This window comes from Nesoenas mayeri (genome assembly GCF_963082525.1).
Source record: "Nesoenas mayeri genome assembly, chromosome: 13".
NCBI lineage: Eukaryota > Metazoa > Chordata > Aves > Columbiformes > Columbidae > Nesoenas > Nesoenas mayeri.
In genome coordinates, this window is record NC_137550.1 from 20,702,618 (window position 1) to 20,721,447 (window position 18,830).

General features: G+C 57.7%; 1 protein-coding gene across 1 annotated transcript in view; it reads right to left on the reverse strand.

Annotated features, from left to right (window-relative positions):
* The window catches only part of AR (androgen receptor), a gene marked incomplete at both ends in the record, with an annotated part of 39,792 nt that extends 21,385 nt beyond the window's left edge, over positions 1–18,407 (reverse strand). Inside the window, one exon of the mRNA XM_080352668.1 lies at positions 17,422–18,407. Within this exon, the coding sequence (XP_080208794.1) occupies positions 17,422–18,407 (986 nt within the window). The remainder of the gene's footprint in view (positions 1–17,421) is intronic.
* Positions 18,408–18,830: the final 423 nt, after the last annotated feature.

Consider the following 18,830-nt stretch of genomic DNA (forward strand, 5'->3'; position numbering starts at 1 on the left):
CCTTTTCGGAAGGCAGCAGGAGAGCTGCTTATCAGAATTACAAGTCAACGCACGCCAGGCAGAATGGGGAGCAATAGCATTTTAAGTTATTTGCGAAAACTGGCTTTTTGTCAAAGCACCAGATGAGGCAATTAGCTTCTAACAGTTAGCAGGTCACTGCAACTTTTTGGTCAAAATTAGATCTGCTCTTGGTTTCTGGTATTGTTCGAACGCTTGCAGGCGAGCTCTCAGAAATCAAGTTACATCAAGAGCAAATGTGACAATTCTGGGACTTCTTGGGAAAAATCTTTATGCTCAGAAGAGCCCCGTTTGTACCCACAGTATGAATAAACCCCAAATCCACCGAAACAGAAAACAGCCACGTGCGATGGCGGCCTGAACCCCTACTGTGAACCCTGGGCAAAGCCTTGCAGCTTTCAGGCTCCTCCACCGGAGTTTAAGGGGCTGTTGCTGTTGTGTGAACAACCAGCTGGGCTGCGTAACCTCAGCCAGATGCAACACCGCCCTCTCTGCCTCACCCCGCGTCCCCGGCACGGTCCCACCGGCCCGGGACACCCGCACCCCCAGCCCTCGGCTCCAGAGCCACCGCAGAGCTGGCACCACTGAGAAATAACCAGCAGCAGATAGAAAAGCTTTGCTAAAAATCTTATATATCCAGCAACGTTTTAGACTCCAGCAGAACCAGACCTTTCCTCTAACGACTTGATACCTTTTTGCTCCTCTCCACGCAACCAGAAATTTGAAAGGAGCTATTTTATCTTTTTCTACAAGGCTTTCCATATTGTGCTTTCCCAATTCTTTGCACTATGTATTTCAGATCAGAAATCAGCCAAAGTGGCTCTCGCAGCAGCAGCGGTTGCAATGACAGAAGCAGGACCCCCCGAAGACCGCGGAGTACTTTTGAGGCGTAATTATTTAAAACTGCAAAGTAGGTTACTAATTAAGGCTCGAGTGCTTTCTAAACAGCTCTTTCTCCACAAGAAGAGCTGTGCAAGTGCATATATACCTTTGTGCCCACGTGTACCTATAGAGGTGCACCTGCCCACAGGGGTGCTGGGCAGCGCGGCCCCGCGGCACCGGGGCTGCCCCTGCAAACCCCAACGCCTGTGTGCGGGGCAGCCCGGCCAGGCGGGACACGGGGCTGCCCACGCCAAGGCTGGTGCTGGCTGCGGGGCCGCGGGTAACGCTCCTGCGCCAGGGGCTTGCGCTGGGCAGCGCGCGCACCCCTCGCATCGGGAGATGGACGTTTTGGGTCACGAGATGGGCGTTTCAGGTCAGGAGATGGATGCTTTGGGTCAGGAGATGGACGTTTCGGGTCAGGAGATGGATGTTTCGAGTCAGGAGATGGACGCTTTGGGTCACGAGATGGGCGTTTCGGGTTGGGAGATGGATGTTTTGGGTCACGAGATGGGCGTTTTGGGTCAGGAGATGGACGCTTTGGGTCACGAGATGGGCGTTTCGAGTCAGGAGATGGACATTTTGGGTCACGAGATGGGCGTTTCAGGTTGGGAGATGGACGTTTTGGGTCATGAGATGGACGTTTCGGGTCGGGAGATGGACGCTTTGGGTCATGAGATGGGCGCTTCAGGTTGGGAGATGGACGCTTCGGGTCGGGAGATGGATGTTTCGCACCAGCAATGTTTCCAGCTCGCCCCTGTGCCTTTACTACCAGCAGCACACTGTCCACAGAGTGGAAGGATTTGCCCAGGAACACTCTTGATTTTAAAAATATGTCAATTTGTCTTTTTCTTGTATTTAGAGGGAAAATTGTAAGAAAAATAAAACTTGAAATGTGACCAACTCAGAGCGAGCTTTAACAATCTATTTTCCAGTTTCCAAGTGACCTTTTAAGGGCGTTCTCAAAGCACAGGGCTGACGGCGCTGCCATGGGCCAGAGGCGGCTTCGGAGGCCGTGCAGACCGGGAGCTGCCCGGGCAGAGCCCCGGACACCCACCGGGACGGTCCCAGCGACCAGCGGCGCCAGGAGCTGCTCTGTCCCTGCACCGGGACCAGGGGTGGCCCAGCACCAGCACCAGAGCGTGCACTCGGCGCTTTGCTCCCAGCAGACATTCTCACTGTGTCGGTACCTCCTGATCGTACCCACCCCACAGAGCCACAGAAACACGGAGCTCTGACCAAAACAAGCACCAAGCGTGGCGTGGGGGCTCCAGAATACGCCACTGTAGTTTGCACAATATGTGGCAAGTGTCACAGCGGGTCCGAAAGCCAAAGCAGGAGATAGCGCGGCGTGGGCAGACACAACTGGCGCAGCCGTGACGTCGGGGCCGATTCCAGCCGGCGCACGGCCCCAAGGCCAAGGCCAGGGCTGCGCACAGAGCGGCCGGGGAAAAACAACCTCAGTATCTCCCTGATGGCTGCAGGAAGAATTTTACTGTTGTTTCAGAGGGTTCTTTAAGGAAATGAAGAGTCTGCTGACCTCCTGCCACACGCAAATATTTCTGTAGAGTAGGAACTACAATTTTGCAAGGAGCACTTGTTTGTCAATAGTTAATTTAACCAAACAGCTGAGATTTCACAACATGCCCAGAAAGCCAAGGGCAACCACGGATAAGAGAAAAGTCAGCCACTTCTCCTAACCCATCAAGAGGGTTTTCACCCCAACAGCAGACGGCACATGGTCCAGAGGGAGCCAAGCACAGCTGCCCAGGGCTCCTGACGCCCAGGACACATCACGAGAACGTGTGTTTGTGCTTATCTGCACGGCTCTGCAGCCCGTGCTGCCTGCTCAGCCACATTAATTCATTAAGAATTCACCATGATGCAGATTCCTCACACTCCCTGTTTTCCATCAGTCTGACGTAACTGAACAAACACAACTTCCACCTCCTTCACTCCTGCATTTGATTTGGCTTTGGGACTCAGCGGTGTCATCCAAACAGCTGAAGCACAACGCAGGGGACGCGCAGACACGGGGACGTGGCTGGAACGGCCTTGGAGAATCCTGCCTGGAGCTGCCGCGTGCCCAGCGCGTCCCGCCCCGGAGCCACGGCCGGAGGCGCCGGAGCACGGCACCGCGCTCGCTCACCCCGGGGAAGGTCCTGGGGCTCCGCACCTTCACAACGGCACGGCTATCGGCAGCCTGGCCATCACGCCAAGGACAGGCTGAGCCATGAACTGAATAAGCACTTGCCCACAAGCCTGGATGACACAGAATCCTGTCCAGCCATTTCAAGTACTGTTATTTCTGAGATTCTGTGATGTTATCAGTGGTAAATGTTGCCTTTAAAAGGGCACAATCTGTGCATGACATTTTCAAGTACAATATCAAAAATAACTGGCTTCCCATCCCCGGAGCTGCGTGGCGGATGCCTGGAGCGGGGTCTGTGGGGGACACCGGGGCGCAGGTCCCCGTTCAGCCGGCGCCGTGACTGCTCATTCGGGCAGGAGCCTCAGGTCCTCCTGCACGTTCCCGTTCCGCTGCCACCGGCTTCAGCACGAGCTGAACTGAATCTCCTCTCCACAGTCACTGAGCTGCGCTGACCCAGATAACGAGGTCTGCACGGAAACTTTAAAGCATCCCATCTGTTAACATGCTTTGAGCAGTCTAATCTATAAACATGCAGCCTTGTACACTGAATTTATTTCCTTTTTTCTAAATAGCCTTGACTATGTTTCTAAACTGACCGTGTCTTGTTTTCATGCAGAACCGCTGGAGGCGGAGAGGTGAGATAGCATCTGGGAGAGAGCAGCGCGGAGCACAGCGTGAGCAGCGGGGCAGCCCGCCGTAAACGCACAGGGAACTCGATCTCCTTTGGATTTAAACAAACACGAGAGATGACAATGGGCTTTGCAAACATCCCTGGCAGCGAGGGCAGGCAGAGCCAGTGCCCCCCGGGGCAGGTCCTCCCCGTGACGGGGCTGCTCCCGGCCCGGGCAACAGCGGCTTCTGCAAGCACAGCTGCACGAGTCCCTCCTCAAACCTCCCAAACCGAATTATCTTTTGTCTTTTCAAATGCTCTGTTTACTAATTTGGTCAGTTTATTTTTCACACATTGGGTCCCAGCCATAACCAAAGCCCCATCTCTACCAGAGACTGGGGCTGTTTGTCCCAGCCCTGGGGACAGTCCCCAACAGCCACGGCACACCTAGTGATGGGTGGAGAGCAGAGGCCACGGCAGAACCCAAACCCCCGCCGAGTCTCCCGATTTCAACCACCATCACTGGCTCCCACCTTCCAGTCATCCCCAAGAAAGCAGCAGAAAACGAGGTTAAAAGGGTGAAAGGAGGCAGATGCGGTACCCCTGAAATGCAAAGGCGCAGGCGGCCCCTGGGTCCCACAGGCAGCCCCTGGGTACCACAGGCGGCCCCTGGGTCCCACAGGCAGCCCCTGAGTCCCGCAGGCAGCCCCTGAGTCCCGCAGGCAGCCCCTGGGTCCCGCAGGCAGCCCCTGGGTCCCTCTGCAGCAGCAGCTGCTGCGATGTGGATACAGTACTGAGACCAAACCTTCTGCCTCAAAACTTGATCTCCAGCCAGTGAGCTCAGGGCGCAGCTTAAATCAGCCCAGAGAAGATGAGACACTTGATTTCCCCAGGCAGAGCAGGATCTACAAAAAGAGACAGCACGACTGTATTGCAAGGTTACTTAAGAAGGGAATTCACCTGATTATGAAACATGAAGGGGACAAAAAGCAAAATGAGTAAAACAAGCGAGGTTCAGCCCTGGCGAGGCCATCAGCACCGTGCACCGTGTCTTCCTGGCGACTGCGGAGTCACCTGGAGCTCCAAGGACAAGCCCTTGGTGTCCTCGGTGCACACAGAGCCCTACTTATTGCCCAAGGAAACCGTCTGTCCTGACTGATGTTTTTTAAAGTAAACCCACACCATAATCTTCCATTCTCAAGTCCACTTCCTCCGCTGGCAAAAAGAAAATGTGACTACATGAAAATCACCAATAATGAGATACTCTTGATCCATATGTTTTGTCTCCAGGGACCTTGCCACTGTTCTGGATGGGGAACCCTGCCTCGCCATCCTGGCAGCATCCTGGATGCTCCTTCTGTTTCTGTAGCACACGATCCCACGCCAGCACTGCATTTATAAACCAGACAAGCAGCCCCTGCTCACAATGCTCTGTAGGACAATTCCTGCCCAGAGACGCTGTCGGGCAGGACACCTGAGGCTGCAGAGGCGACCAGCACGGACCCGTGTCCCGTGACAGGCGCAGCCGAGCACCTTGTGAACGGGCCGCTTGGCCCCCGCAGTATCTCCACAAATCACTGGGTCAATGCACCAAGTGACGCGGTGTCTCAAACAGGAAACAACAGCTGCTGGGGGTGACGGGCTGGCAGGACGGGGCTGCTGCCAACGCCGTGCTCAGGGACACTCCTGCAGCGGGACGGGCACCGCCACCCCTTCACCAGCCCAGGGACCCCCCAGCAGGACGGGCACTGCCACCCCTTCACCAGCCCAGGGACCCCCATCGGGACGGGCACCGCCACCCCTTCACCAGCCCAGGGACCCCCATCGGGACGGGCACCGCCACCCCTTCACCAGCCCAGGGACCCCCAGCGGGACGGGCACCGCCACCCCTTCACCAGCCCAGGGACCCCCAGCGGGACCAGCACCGCCAGCCCTTCACCAGCCCAGGGACCGGGATTTAATTCAGCAACAAGGACCCCTCTACTTAAATAATCAGTTTCCATCTTTTCTCCATCTGCCTTTGGCAGTGATTTTCCCTGAAGAACGCATTTGGTAACGTTCCCTTTGCAGTGATTTTCCCTGAAGAACGCATTTGGTAACGTTCCCTTTGCAGTGATTTTCCCTGAAGAACGCATTTGGTAACGTTCCCTTTGCAGTGATTTTCCCTGAAGAACGCATTTGGTAACGTTCCCTTCGCAGTGATTTTCCCTGAAGAACGCATTTGGTAACGTTCCCTTCGCAGTGATTTTCCCTGAAGAACGCATTTGGTAACGTTCCCTTTGCAGTGATTTTCCCTGAAGAACGCATTCGGTAACATTCCCTACCTTCACATTTTCTCTTTGCAATGTGCAGAACGTTTTCATTTTAACAGGGCGCTGTTGATGCCTCTGCAGAGGATGTGACAGTTCTTTCATTAGCAAGAGCCTTCTCCTGCTCCACAAATACACATTGCCTTTTGAAGCAGTTCTACAGTTTGTCATGACTTTTGAGCTTGCATTCTATAACTTAGAAATGGTGTATGTCACATTTCTTCTTTATTAGATTCTAGGTTAATATTTTATTTGTGATGGGCCATTTTCTAAGGGAACGCCAAGATTTAATAGCCGTGGGACACCACTGTCCCATGCCTCATTCTCTACTTGGGCTGGATGAAAACCTCCCGCATTTTCCGGCTTTTTCACAGCCCCGAGTAGATCTCTGTTTTGAATGACGAGCCTTTCAACTGAACCGGTTGAATAAACTGCATTTTCTCTACTTTCCAGAGCTGGTTTAGCAACAGTGAATTCCTGTGCTGAGGTGCCACTTCTGCTGGGAGCTTGGCTCCTCCGAGCCTCCGCAAACCCGCGAACCACCCACCATTATATTTTACTGACCTCCCGTGAGTTTCACAGGCTCTGGTAAACACAAGTGGCCACATTCTTCCGCGATGAGGAAGTGGATATTCGGCTCCACACCTGCCCCGCTCGCAGCGCGTTGCTCTTGCTGCGGGTGAGCTGTCCCACCGCCGCAGCCCCTGCCCCGGTCCCGCAGCCCCCGCCCCGGTCCCGCAGCCCCCGCCCCGGTCCCGCAGCCCCCGCCCCGGTCCCGGTCCTGCGGGAGCTCCTGGGGACATGTGTGACGGTCCTGGTTCTTCCACCCAGGAACAAGGGGGTGCGAACAGGGGTGCAGAGCAGAGCCCTCCCAGCACGCGCAGAGCTCAGGCCACCAGGACAAGCCCGTGGCAGGCAGGCTCCCAGCCAGGCTGCTGGGGGATGTCAGGATTCAGTTCCAGACTCGGACATTTAACACGTGTCACATTTTCCCCCGTTCATCTGGCAGTAGAATTATTGCTAAGGAAACCGGTGCTGCAAATTCTGCTTTTGTATTTCTCTACTGGATGAAGCAAGAGTTGAAATGGGAAGAGGAAGACAAGGGAGGAATCCAGCATGGGAAATGAGAAGACTGCAAATGGCACTTACACGGGAGGGACACACAGTGGGCACAGAGACCTGACGCACGGGCAGCAAAACAACAGGAGCCACCATCCCTGGAGGAGCTTGAAAGGTTCTTAAGGACATAGTTTAGTGCTAGAATTAGGTTACAGTTGGACCCAATGATCATGAGAGTCTCTTCCAATTGAAATGATTCTGTGATTCAGCTGGTCCTGGAACTTTCTGGCAGAACTGGTTTATTTGTAGGCATGTTCACACCAAGACCAAACCTTTGCAGAGACACAGCTCCAAGCACACAAAAATGCTTTTCCTTATTATGTCCTAAATGGGTATAAGCTCTCTCTGCAAATTTTCTCTTCAACTCTGCTGGCAAACCACTTGTTTTCTAGAAGAGACTTCACAACTTACGCAAGAATATCATATCCCCATGCCCTCAAAGCAGATCAAGCTTTGAGTCATCTCATAAAGAGTAAACACACAAATTATAACGAAGGTTTCACATATCTATGGTCTTCTTGGCACTTTTAGCCCTGATCTCGGCAGCAGAGGCGCGTTCCTCGGCATCCCGCAGCAGCCGGCGGGCGCACCGCCGGGCCCCCTGCCCGCGCCTGTGCCTCCCACAGCTGCCCACATCTGCCCAGGAAAGGGAGCCCCGATGCTGGTGTGCTCCTCTGGACACCAGACACGGGCAGCCAGACCTGTGCTTGGCGGCTGAAAGCATTTCTTGGGAAACAGCGCGGGCAGAGCCCTGCAGCAGGGAGCGGCCGCTCCCGGGCTCCCGAAGCACGGGCAGACCGCTGCAACCCGCGGAGGCGCCGGCCGCGCTGGGCAGCGATGCTGAGCGCCGGGGTGCTGGTGCGTCAGCCAGGAGCCCAGCGCGCTGCTCCAGCCCTGCTCCGCTCTCCTGAGCAGGCGAAGAACGAGAGCGGCCAGGAACCGTTTTAATCCAGCCTGCAAACCAAAACACAGATGCCACATCTAATTTTAGGCCTCCTAGCCTTGACAGTGTTCTCTGAATTCTCTTTTAAACATGCAGCAAGATAATCATCTCGGAACAGCGCGGCCGAGCGCCACCTTGACCCAGCGCTTGGACAGGCGAGGGTGCGCGGGACAGAGCCGGGAGCAAACGTGTCACCGCCGACCCAGGGGATCCCCAGGGGACACGGAGCCGGAGTCCCCTCTGTTCACCGGAACACACAGGGACGGTCCCGCTGCCCCGTGACACCTTATACCCGGGGCCTGGGCAGCTGGCCATAAGGCCTCAGGCCATAAGTCAAGCTTTTAAGCAGCAAGCTGAGCTGAGCGAAGGCAGCACCGCTGTCCCCGGGCCCCTCTCAGCTGCCACCCCAGCCCAGCCTGGTCCCACGGCTGCAGGGGAGGATGATGATGCTCCATCCTGCGGGCGCCGCTCCCCCACACAGCCGCCCTCACCACGGATCAAGGACCTGTCGTTTGGCACAGGCTGCGCTGTGAACAAGAAAGGGGGAAAAGATCCCTGTGCTGCTATTTTTTCTCAATTTGATCATCTAAAGATGTTCCTGGGGACTTGGGAGCAGACTGGGAAGTAACAAATTCCTTTGCAAGTGGAAGATGGTGTTATCAGGGAGAGACTTTCCAACCCCAGAGGACACATAAAAGCAAAGCAAAAACCTGAAAGCCAGAAAACTAAATCTGTGTGGGCAGGCTGAACTCACTGGGACGACCCCGCACGCTCCCAAGTGTACGAGCACGCACAGGGACAAACCCAGAGCCAGCCGAGGAGGGGACATGGTCCCGATCGGCCCACGACTCCAGGACCCGGACCTGAACGGGACACGTGCCACCCAGACACAGGGACAGCGCTGCCAGACAGCAGGGAAGGGAGCGCAGGGACCTGGGGCTCTCAGCTCTGTCCCTGAGCAGTGACAAGAGGAGGGGATGTCCCTGTGCAGAGGCTCCAGGAGCCCCGTGTCCCTGGGGTGCCTGTGCCCAGCACCCAGGGGCAGGATGGTGCAAAGCGCCCGTCCCTCCCCATCTCCCCTGCAGGCGGATTGCTGCACGCAGCGCGGCGAGGGACAGACACGGTCTCTGAACGAGAGCGCACACAAAACGCACGCGCGGTGTCCGGGGCAGAGGGTGGTGCGTGCCCACAAACACACGGGATCCAAGAAAAATGTAGATCATCTGATCGATATTTGCATGCGGTATTTCATTTTCCAGTTCATGCACCTAATTGCCACCCAGATGAAAGCAATTAACCTGATCTGCACGCAAATTACTTTTCTCCTTTTCTCTCTTTACAAAAGTAAGGAGAAGCTGCCGAGACAGCCCGTCCAAAGGCGCATCAGGAAACGCGCGGGCGCTGCTCCCGCTGCGGGCGGGAGGGGGAGGAGGCAGGAGCCTTCCCCAGAAATTACTGATACAAAACCTTGTGCCTGGACTCTGTTCTCAGCACACGGGCCAAGGTCAAAGCATTTTTTTCTGCCATTTCTAACCAGCAAAGAAGCAAATGCAGCTAAAATATGTAACACCAGTCAAACAGCTGAAGGGCTGGTGAGAAAACACCAGAAAAAGAAGTAAAGTATCATCCTGGGAAAGACAACGAGCAGCAGCCCTATGAGGCCTCCCTGACCAGCGAGAACACGGGGAGGAAGCAAAGCCCAGGGTTTCCCACCTTGTCTGGGCAGCCGATCGTGTCCCAGCGGCTCTGGAAACGCACTTCAGGAAACCTGCAGCCTCCCCTCTGGCACTTCGGGGGGAACACCCAGCGAGGTGGCGGCCGCAGCACAGACCAAGATGCTGTTGTAAGGTGGGATGGACCCCCAGGGCTCTTCCCAAAGCCACAGCCAGCACCAGCGTCCAGTCCCGGCAGAACATCAGCACGGAGGAAGAGGGCACCCAGCCTGCACCCCCAACCTGCACCCCCAGCCTCAGACAAGTCTCTGGCACATCAGAGCCCCAGACTCCTGCAAAACTGAGCCCCGAGCTCTGCAGCGGTGCTGGCAGCCTGGCCAGGCAGCCGGTGTCAGGGACATCCCTCCCCGCGGCACCGGCTGACAACAAGTCAAAGACAGATCATCACAACACAGCACACCAGCAGCGGCTCCTGTCCTGGAGGGGCTCCAGCTCTCTGTGGTGCGGACCCCAGGTCCCCCACATTCCGCACAGTGACGCGTGCCCCGCTGCTCCCCGGGGACCCGCGGGACGCTGCCCGCCACGCTCCCTCGCTCTCGCAGCACAGGATGCCCCACACGAACGCTACTGGTGTCCCAATACTGGCAGATCTGTGCTGACTTTCTAAGCCTTATTTAAGACCTCTCCTTTGCTCCCAGAGCTGGTCTGGAAGCAGCAGACACCTCGCCTGCAAGCCCCAGGAGCTCGACGTGGTCCATGGCATCACCAGCCCCTCAGCAGCCCCACAGTCGAGCAGTGCGGTGGAAGCACCAACCAGCCACCCAGCAAACATACGGGCTTATCCACCGCTCTTTACCAGGACTGCCCCTTATTTATCACGGTGTGCTCCATTCTGCTGTTTGATCACACACAAAAGTCACCAGCAGCCTTGCGGAGAGCTCGGGCTGTCACTCGCCCTGTGCGGATGCCCAAGATGCCCGGAGCAGGTGACATCCAACTCCCGCCCAGCGGGACCGGCGCCCGCTGCCGGGAAAGGGCACCGGCTATAAATACCCGCAGAGATGGGCTGTGTTTTTAAGATTATTTCTACTACTGCAAAATCACTTAATCTGTGTCCCACCAAATCAGTCTTATTGCTTCTGAGGATGTGTCATCATCTCACTCCATCTATGGAAAAGGAATAATATCTATTTTGCATGGTTGCTCGCAGGCTAAATGAATTGCTGCTCATACGTGCTCCAGAAGGAAAGTGCCATCAAAGCAGAGAGTACTGCTACTGGTGATACTTTGATTACTGTCAGAGGATGCATTGAACTTCACTTGAAAATACTCGTGAGAAGAATAGGGGTTGTGAAGGTTATTTTAAAAGCAGAATAAAGCACAAACACGTTGCAGCAGCGCTGCAGGCGCCGCGCGGGTGAGCCGAGCGCCTCAGCTGTGCACCCCTCCCCTCGCTGTGCGCCCCCCGAGCTGGGGAGGATTCGCTCCTCCGGGGGGTGAGCAGCACAGGCACATTGGTGGGGAACACAGGGGCAGCGCTGGATACAGCGCGAGGAATATGGATGAAGAACCTCCCTCACAAGTCTTCGCCATGACAACTGGGTCAGCTCCTTTTGATTTTAATGAGCTTGCTCATACAACTACTATTGTTAAAAAATAAAGCCAGTTCTGGTCAGGCTGTTTCCCAACTACACCAGGCTCCCAAACACTACAACAGCCTCGCTCATCTAAATTAACTCTGGTCCCTTAACTGAGGAGTAACAGGCTGCGTACCTCGACAGGAGATCAGGTCACCATGTCCAGCCACCGGCGGTGACAGCGGGAAAGCCCCGGTGACACCGGCACAGCAGCCCCAGCCAACGCTGCAGCCCCAGCCGGGAACATCCCGGTGGGAAAGATGCTCCCAGACCTCGGGCTCGATGTCTGTGCAAGGAGCAACTTCATTTTTTCTACATACTTCCAGCGTTTAGCTGCCAGAGCCACACAACTGCTGCACACATCTCCGGGATCAGCTCAGAAAAACAAACAGTGGTTTTTACTAGAAGTAGAAAGTCCCCCACAGAATAGTTTCCCTTCAGTAAATGCTCCTTTGATAACTTTAAAATGTTCCAGTAGATGATAAAATGTTTATATTTTATATTTAACTTTGTAATTCTAGCCTGCGATCACGAGCGGGAAGTATCGGTTTCACAGCAGCCGGGCTGGGAGCGGGCGCCTGGGCGCGCGGCAGCGCTCAGCGCACACGGCGCAGCGCTCACTGTACAGCGCTCACGGCGCAGCGCTCACTGTGCAGCGCACACGGCGCAGCGCTCACGGCGCAGCGCTCACTGCGCAGCGCTCACTGCGCAGCGCTCACTGCGCAGCGCACACGGCGCAGCGCGGCGAGTCAGGATGGCCATTTGTAAATCAGCAGCTCATAAAACGTGAATGAAGCTCAGTGCGAAGATAAAAACGTAATTAATATAAATGACAGAAAAATACAGAGAACAGACATACTGCTCTATATTACAAATTCCTGTTAACTCTGTGAATGAAACTGCTTATATCGTGCCAAAACAAAATGTTCTCATATGACCACAAAAACTTGCAACATTTTAGGAAATGTTGGAATTTCTTCCTGCAGGAAACAGCAACATTTCCAGTTTTCCTCCCGGTTCAGGACCAGGGGTGGGATCACCCCTTCCCCTCCCTTCCCACCACGCACAGACCCCGACACCGTTCAGCTCCGAGTTCCACGGTGCCAGTTGGAAAGTAAAGAGCACTGAAGATGGCTCCTCCATCTTCATTCGTTGCTGCAGCCGTAAACCCCAGTTCAGTGGCAGAGGGGACAGAGCTTCACCGCCTCCCGCATGGCCCCGGCCACCGCGAACCCGGGGAGCGCCCCGAGCACCGCGCTCCTGTCACCACAGGGCTCACCAGTGTCAACACAAGGACCGAGATCCTTCTGCTCCAGAGCGCCTGCTGCGTGGCTCTGGGCGCCTCCAAAGGCAAACAGCCGGTCCCTCAGTGCATCATGTCACCAGGACCCAGGCTCCCGATGTGGATTTCAGTGTGCTCCCTGGACCAAGTCTTTAAAAAGCCTTTAAAAAAGTGGCACTTGCTGCTCTCGCACCCTGTGGGCTGAGTCTAGGTAACTAGCCCGGCAGAGCCAGGCTCCAGAACCGCACAGCCCAGCCGGTCCTGGAAGAGCCGGGCTCCAGAACCGCACAGCCCGGCTCCGGAACCGCACAGCCCGGCCGCTCCCCGCAGAGCCGGGCTCCAGAACAGCACAGCCCGGCCGCTCCCGGCAGAGCCGGGCTCCAGAACAGCACAGCCTGGCCGCTCCCGGCAGAGCCGGGCTCCAGAACAGCACAGCCCGGCCGCTCCCCACAGAGCCCGGCTCCAGAACAGCACAGCCCGGCCGCTCCCGGCAGAGCCGGGCTCCAGAACCGCACAGCCCGGCCGCTCCCCGCAGAGCCCGGCTCCAGAACCGCACAGCCCAGCCGCTCCCCGCAGAGCCCGGCTCCAGAACCGCACAGCCCGGCCGCTCCCCGCAGAGCCCGGCTCCAGAACCGCACAGCCCAGCCGCTCCCCGCAGAGCCCGGCTCCAGAACCGCACAGCCCGGCCGCTCCCCGCAGAGCCCGGCTCCAGAACCGCACAGCCCGGCCGCTCCTGGCACGGCCCCAGCACATCGCTGTTTCACAACCTGACCCCAAGCCGTGACCAGCCCCTGGTCACAGCTCGGTAATGCACCAATTGACATTTAAAGGGGTCCTGAGTCCTCTGAACCACACACAGCACTGGTGCAGGACTGGCGCCTTATTCTGGGTTTCAAACAGCCTTCCCGTGCCTGCCAGTGGGGACCAGAGTCAAGAGGTGATGAGGAAGATTGTTTTTAATGCTTTCTCTTTACCAGGATCCATCAGAAAGCTCCAGCACAGCAGTGACTGTCCCGGCTCCCCGAGCTTTGCCGATCGCACCAGCAGCTGCAGACCGCGAGCGCGCATCGCAGAGCTGGCCAAGGGACCGGCTTCGGGAGCCACGTTCTTCCACGCACAGCTTGTCTTCAAAAGCAGTATTTACATAACACAGAGCTCCCCTGAGCAGAAAGGCCTCGGTGACAACTGCAGCGGGAGGGTCATCCCCTTCCCAAGGGCTTTGGGCCCCGCAGCGAAGAGCTGAGGGTCAGAACCCAAGTCCCTGGGACGGGGCCGTCGTGGAGAGCAGCCGCTGCCCTCCCACCTGCCAGCCCAATAACCCGCCCTTGATCTCTTTATCAGAATCTTATCTCCTCCTTCAGTACAGAGACATTATTACAGGTATTATCTGCATGCGGTATCGCAATTACATAGCTGGCCACAGAGAGATTATCTGGCCATTACGGCAGATACATAAACACACGGCGTTCGCCCAAGCTGATCGCAGCTGAACCGAGGAAAGGGACCCGCAGGTAGGTGGAACCAGCAAATACAGCGATACCAAACCTGTAACAGTAGCAACAGCAAGTGCCACTGAGAAATGTCTGAAGCTACATGGACAGCTAGATTTTTCTGAGCCAATTACTGCCTAAATTTATCACCTTTGTTTCCATTGCTTCAGTAATAACTCCTTTGAGACCATTTTAGCCTAAACAAAACTGACCTACGCCCCTTACCAGTGCTGTGCTTTGGTCTTGCAAGCCATATTCTATAAGTGCTGCATCTCACTCTTAAAACAGGTTATTGAGTCACCTCAAAGACTGCTGGTAATAATTATGTGATAACCAGAGCACAAAGATTAACAGCTACAAGTGCACAGTGTAACAAAAGCTTGTATTAATTTGCTAACTACAAATAAGCATTACTGGCACAACCAGGTGCATCATATCAAAAGCTTTACATTAAACCAAATTCTATTGATGCCCTTGTTTCCTCTGTCATGTTTGGGTGCCTCTATACCCAGACAACGCCCCGCGCACATGGACGGGGCCGGCAGCAGCGAGGGGCCCGCGCCGGCGCCGCCGCAGCGCCCGTCCCACCGCCCCTTGTTCCGAGGCTGCGCTGCCGCGTTCCCGACCCAGCGAGGCCCGCGCTTGCCCTCCCACTCGCGAGCCGCCCAGCCCCTGGCTCGCACAGCTTCGGGGGAAACTCTTCTAGCAGCCACCCCAACACCCAAACCGACAGCAGTTTATAGACAGGGAAAACGTAAATAACTCTCCCCAAACATTAAGAAACTGTTCATGCTTTAAAGTCATGTTGGAGAGTGGGTGTTTGTTTCTACCTTAAAAAACACCTACTTACACCAGACCTGGACTGCACTGGGGCAGAGCCGGGGCTGTGGAGAGCGGTTCTCCTGGGAGGGGAGGGATGCGAAGCCCCTGGCACAAAGCAGCGACCAGAGCCAGGAGCCACACGCCTTCGAACGGCCGACACTGCTGCGCCTGCAGCTGCCGGCGATGCAGCAGCGCGCGGGTTCGGCGCAGGGCTGGGGCTGGCGCGGCTGCACCGAGCCCACAGACCTGCCCTCAGCAAAACGACAAGATGACTCTTCCAAGGCTAAGAGGGCAAAGCTTTCTGTGCAATGCTGTGCAGGGCAGGATTTTAAACCTGGCACTAGAAGCCAGCAGGAGAGCACAGATCCAAAGCATACCACCCTTTGGTGAGGGAGCCTTACAGTAAAGCGTCTTACCCCCCCAACCCTCTCCTCGCAAGCGCTGCTGCCTGGGAAGCTGGAGCACGACCGCTGCCGGCAGCGCCGCGGCTGCAGAGGGACCTCTCTGCAAAAAACCTCTCCTCTGCTGCGCTGGCACTGCTCGTACCCGGGGAAAATTAAACACCACGGCAATTAACAGGCAGCACATGGTAAAGTAAATGGAGACTTCACTGGGATGAAATATAAACCTAGCAGCAATTGACCTAGATGGCTTTAGCCAGACCACAAAGGAGTGTTCTGCTTTCCTTACAGTATTTAAAAACTGCATCCGAACCCAGAGCAGGGTATAGATACTATCAGTCTATGGCTCGGTCGCAGCAGCTGGGTAACGCTGTACAAGCAACGGAGTTCAAGGAACAAGGTGAGGGCATTTGAAGCTCTCTGTGCTGGCTCCAGCTCCACCGATCCTGCAGACACTCGCCAGTGGGAGCCCCGGCCCTTTGGAGCCGCTGTGCCACGGGGACGCGGACACAACGCGTTGAACAGAACTGCGAGGAAGAGGAGGACACAGCATTTCCCACAGAACATCATTTATCTCTAAGGCTGGACTTGGGCAAAATTTACCTGCTGCCCAGGTCCAGCCTGCCTGCTGACCACCCCAAGAGCCAGAACCTGTTCTCAACACGACATTCCCCTTCGGCACATGGCTCCGTTGCACGGGCAAACCACCCATCGCACGGCTGAGCCTTCTGCTATTGAAAACCTGCCTCCTCCATTGCCAGCACCTGGGCAGTTGAGCTTTTCCAACTCCACTCATCCCTGCCCACTCTGCACTGATTTCGGCAGAGATCCACCCGGCTCCAGAGGAGCACAGCCAGGGCGCGCAAACTGCCCGCTGGACTCGCTAGGACCCATCCTTACTTTTACCCCAGCTTTTCTGCCAAGCCCTCCCCTCCTTCATAAAACCCTCAAGTAAATTGTTGTGTGGAATATAATCACTACATTGCCTGAATAAAGCTGAGAGCATTTTAAAGCACCAAACAAGCACAGACACACAAGTGTGATGCATTTGCCCTCTGCTAATTTAAAGGGAAAATGTAGCTGTTAATTTTAATCTTTGCTCCCACCAGACAGAATTCCACAGTGTTCGCATGTGGACGTGGAACTCCGCGGATGCAAACCCAGGCGCAGGCCACACCAACCGCTTGTGGTGGGGGCTGCCTCCGAGCCAGCAGGAAAACCCTCCTGCAGTCACATTCTCAGTCATATTTCTGTCCGCTGCAGCGATTCTCACACAGCAATGTGATTTGCCATGATGAAAGGTGATGATGCAGTATGCCCACTGGTCTAGATGGTGTACACCTATTTCAGAGACAGTTAATCTCCTTTCCTTGGGTTAATCCACACGCAAAAATTACTTTTGAATGAACCCTTCACAAACAAACCTCTCCTCTGCTGTACTCCTATCTCTACTTCAAAACACAAGTTCTGCCTGTACCTAAAGCAGAGCTTCAGAGCACACACGGTATTTCTCTGCCTATATATCCAGCAGTCGCAGCCTGCTCTGCACAGCTCACTGCCCATTTGTCCAGCTCACGGCAGAACGAGGGGCAGGGAGAATTTTAACCTGATCTCAAGATCTGTCCGTGCTTCAAGCGCAGCGTCCCGATTCCCGCACGCTTACAGCAGCCGAGAGATGAGGGATAACAGATGCGTAACGAAATTAGACAAATGCGCTCAACCTTTAGGGGCCAGTGGAGAATACTGGGAGTATTTCTGGCACAATCTTGCCTAATAAGTCACAAGTGACAGCATTTCGGTAAAAGGGAAGGCTCCGGCAGCAGAGAGGTGAATCAAGCGGGGAGCAGGCAGGACAGAGGCGGGCTGGACCCGCGGCGTTTGCCGGGGCAGCTGCGGGAGGCGGTGGGGCGGCTGGAGGGGTGCGAGGTGCCAGAGGGATGCAGGGTGCGGTGGGATGCCCGGCACGGGATGCCGGTGGGATGTGGTATGCCGATGGGATGCAGGGTGCGGGGCGCCGGCGGGATGCGCGGTGCAGGATGCCGGCGGGATGCGGGATGCTGGGTGCCGGCGGGACGCAGGTACTCACCGGACGTCGCCGTAGACGCCGGCGTAGCCCTCGGCCCAGGGTCCCAGCTCGCTCTTGATGCAGGCGGGGGCGGCGAAGGGCGCCCGGCCCGCCGGGTACCAGGCGTCGGCGGGGAAGTCGGCGGTGTCGGCGGCCGGTCCGCGGCCGCAGCCGAAGGGCCCGGCGGGCGGCTCGGCGCAGGGCCCGTACAGCTGCTCCTCATCGGCGAAGAAGGCGGGCCAGGAGGACGCGGGGCCCGGCGGGGCCATCTCGGCGCCGTAGCGGCACGGAACGCCCCAGCCGCCGCCCGCCGCCGGCCCCGGCGGGCTCTCCAGCTTGATGCGGGCGGGCGGCGGCGCCACGCTGAAGCCGGCGGGCGGCCGCGCCGCGGGCCCCGGGGAGCCGCGGTAGAGCCCCGGCCCGGCGGGCGCGTCGACGGCCAGCACGGCCTCGGCGCCCGCGAAGGCGGCCGGGGCGGGCAGCGGCTCCGGCGGGTCGGCGGGCGGGCGCGGGGCGCGGGGCGGCGCGGCGGGCAGCGCGAACATGCAGTCCTCGCGGGGCAGCGGCTCCCCGGGCGCCTCCAGGGCCAGGCCCATGGAGGCGGACACGGCTCTGCAGAGCTGCTTGGCGCTGTCGCCCAGCGGGTCCTCTTTGGGCTCCGCTTCGGCCTCGGGCGGCGGCAGCAGCGGCATCGCGCCCGCCTCGCACAGCAGCTCCCTCAGCTCGCCGGAGCCGGGGAAGGGCGAGCCCATGGCGGGGCCGGCGACCGGCACCCCCTTCCCGGCGCCGCGGGGCTCCTGGGGCGGCAGGCAGGCGGGCGACCCCGGCGGCGGCTGGGGGCTCGGCGGGCAGGGCGCGCACGCCGGCGGCTGCTGGCTGGTGCCCGGCTCCTCCCGCGGCGCCTGGAACGCCTCGCAGACGCTCTGGAAGAAGGTCTGAAAAGCCCCGCGGAAGGTCCTGCCCGCCGCCCGCGGGTAGACGCGGCCGACCCCCAACTGCACCTCCATGCCTGCCGAGCGCGGGGCAGCCACAGCGGCGACGGCGGGAGCGGAGAGCGCCGGCAGGCTTCCCCCGGCCGCCCGCCCGCACAGCGGGCTACCAGCCGCGCTGCCCCGCGGCGCCCATCCCCGCCGGAGCGCCGTGCGGGCCGCGAGCGGCGGGCACGACGCTCGGAGCGCGCAACAGGCGGAAAAAGTTGGAGCCGGCGGAGCGAGCAGCTGCGTGCGGCCCGTGTGAGCGGCGGCGGGGGCAGCGCGGCAGGCAGGCTGCGGGGGAAGGAGGTGCGGCGGGGGAGCCCGCCCCGCGCCGCCGGCCGAGGGCTCTGCAATGATTAATCCGGTCCCCGCCGCGGCGGAAAGCGGCACCCGCCCTGCCCGCGGCTCCCCCTCCGGCGGCAGCGGAGCCCCGCGGGGCGGCCCAGACGCTGCGCG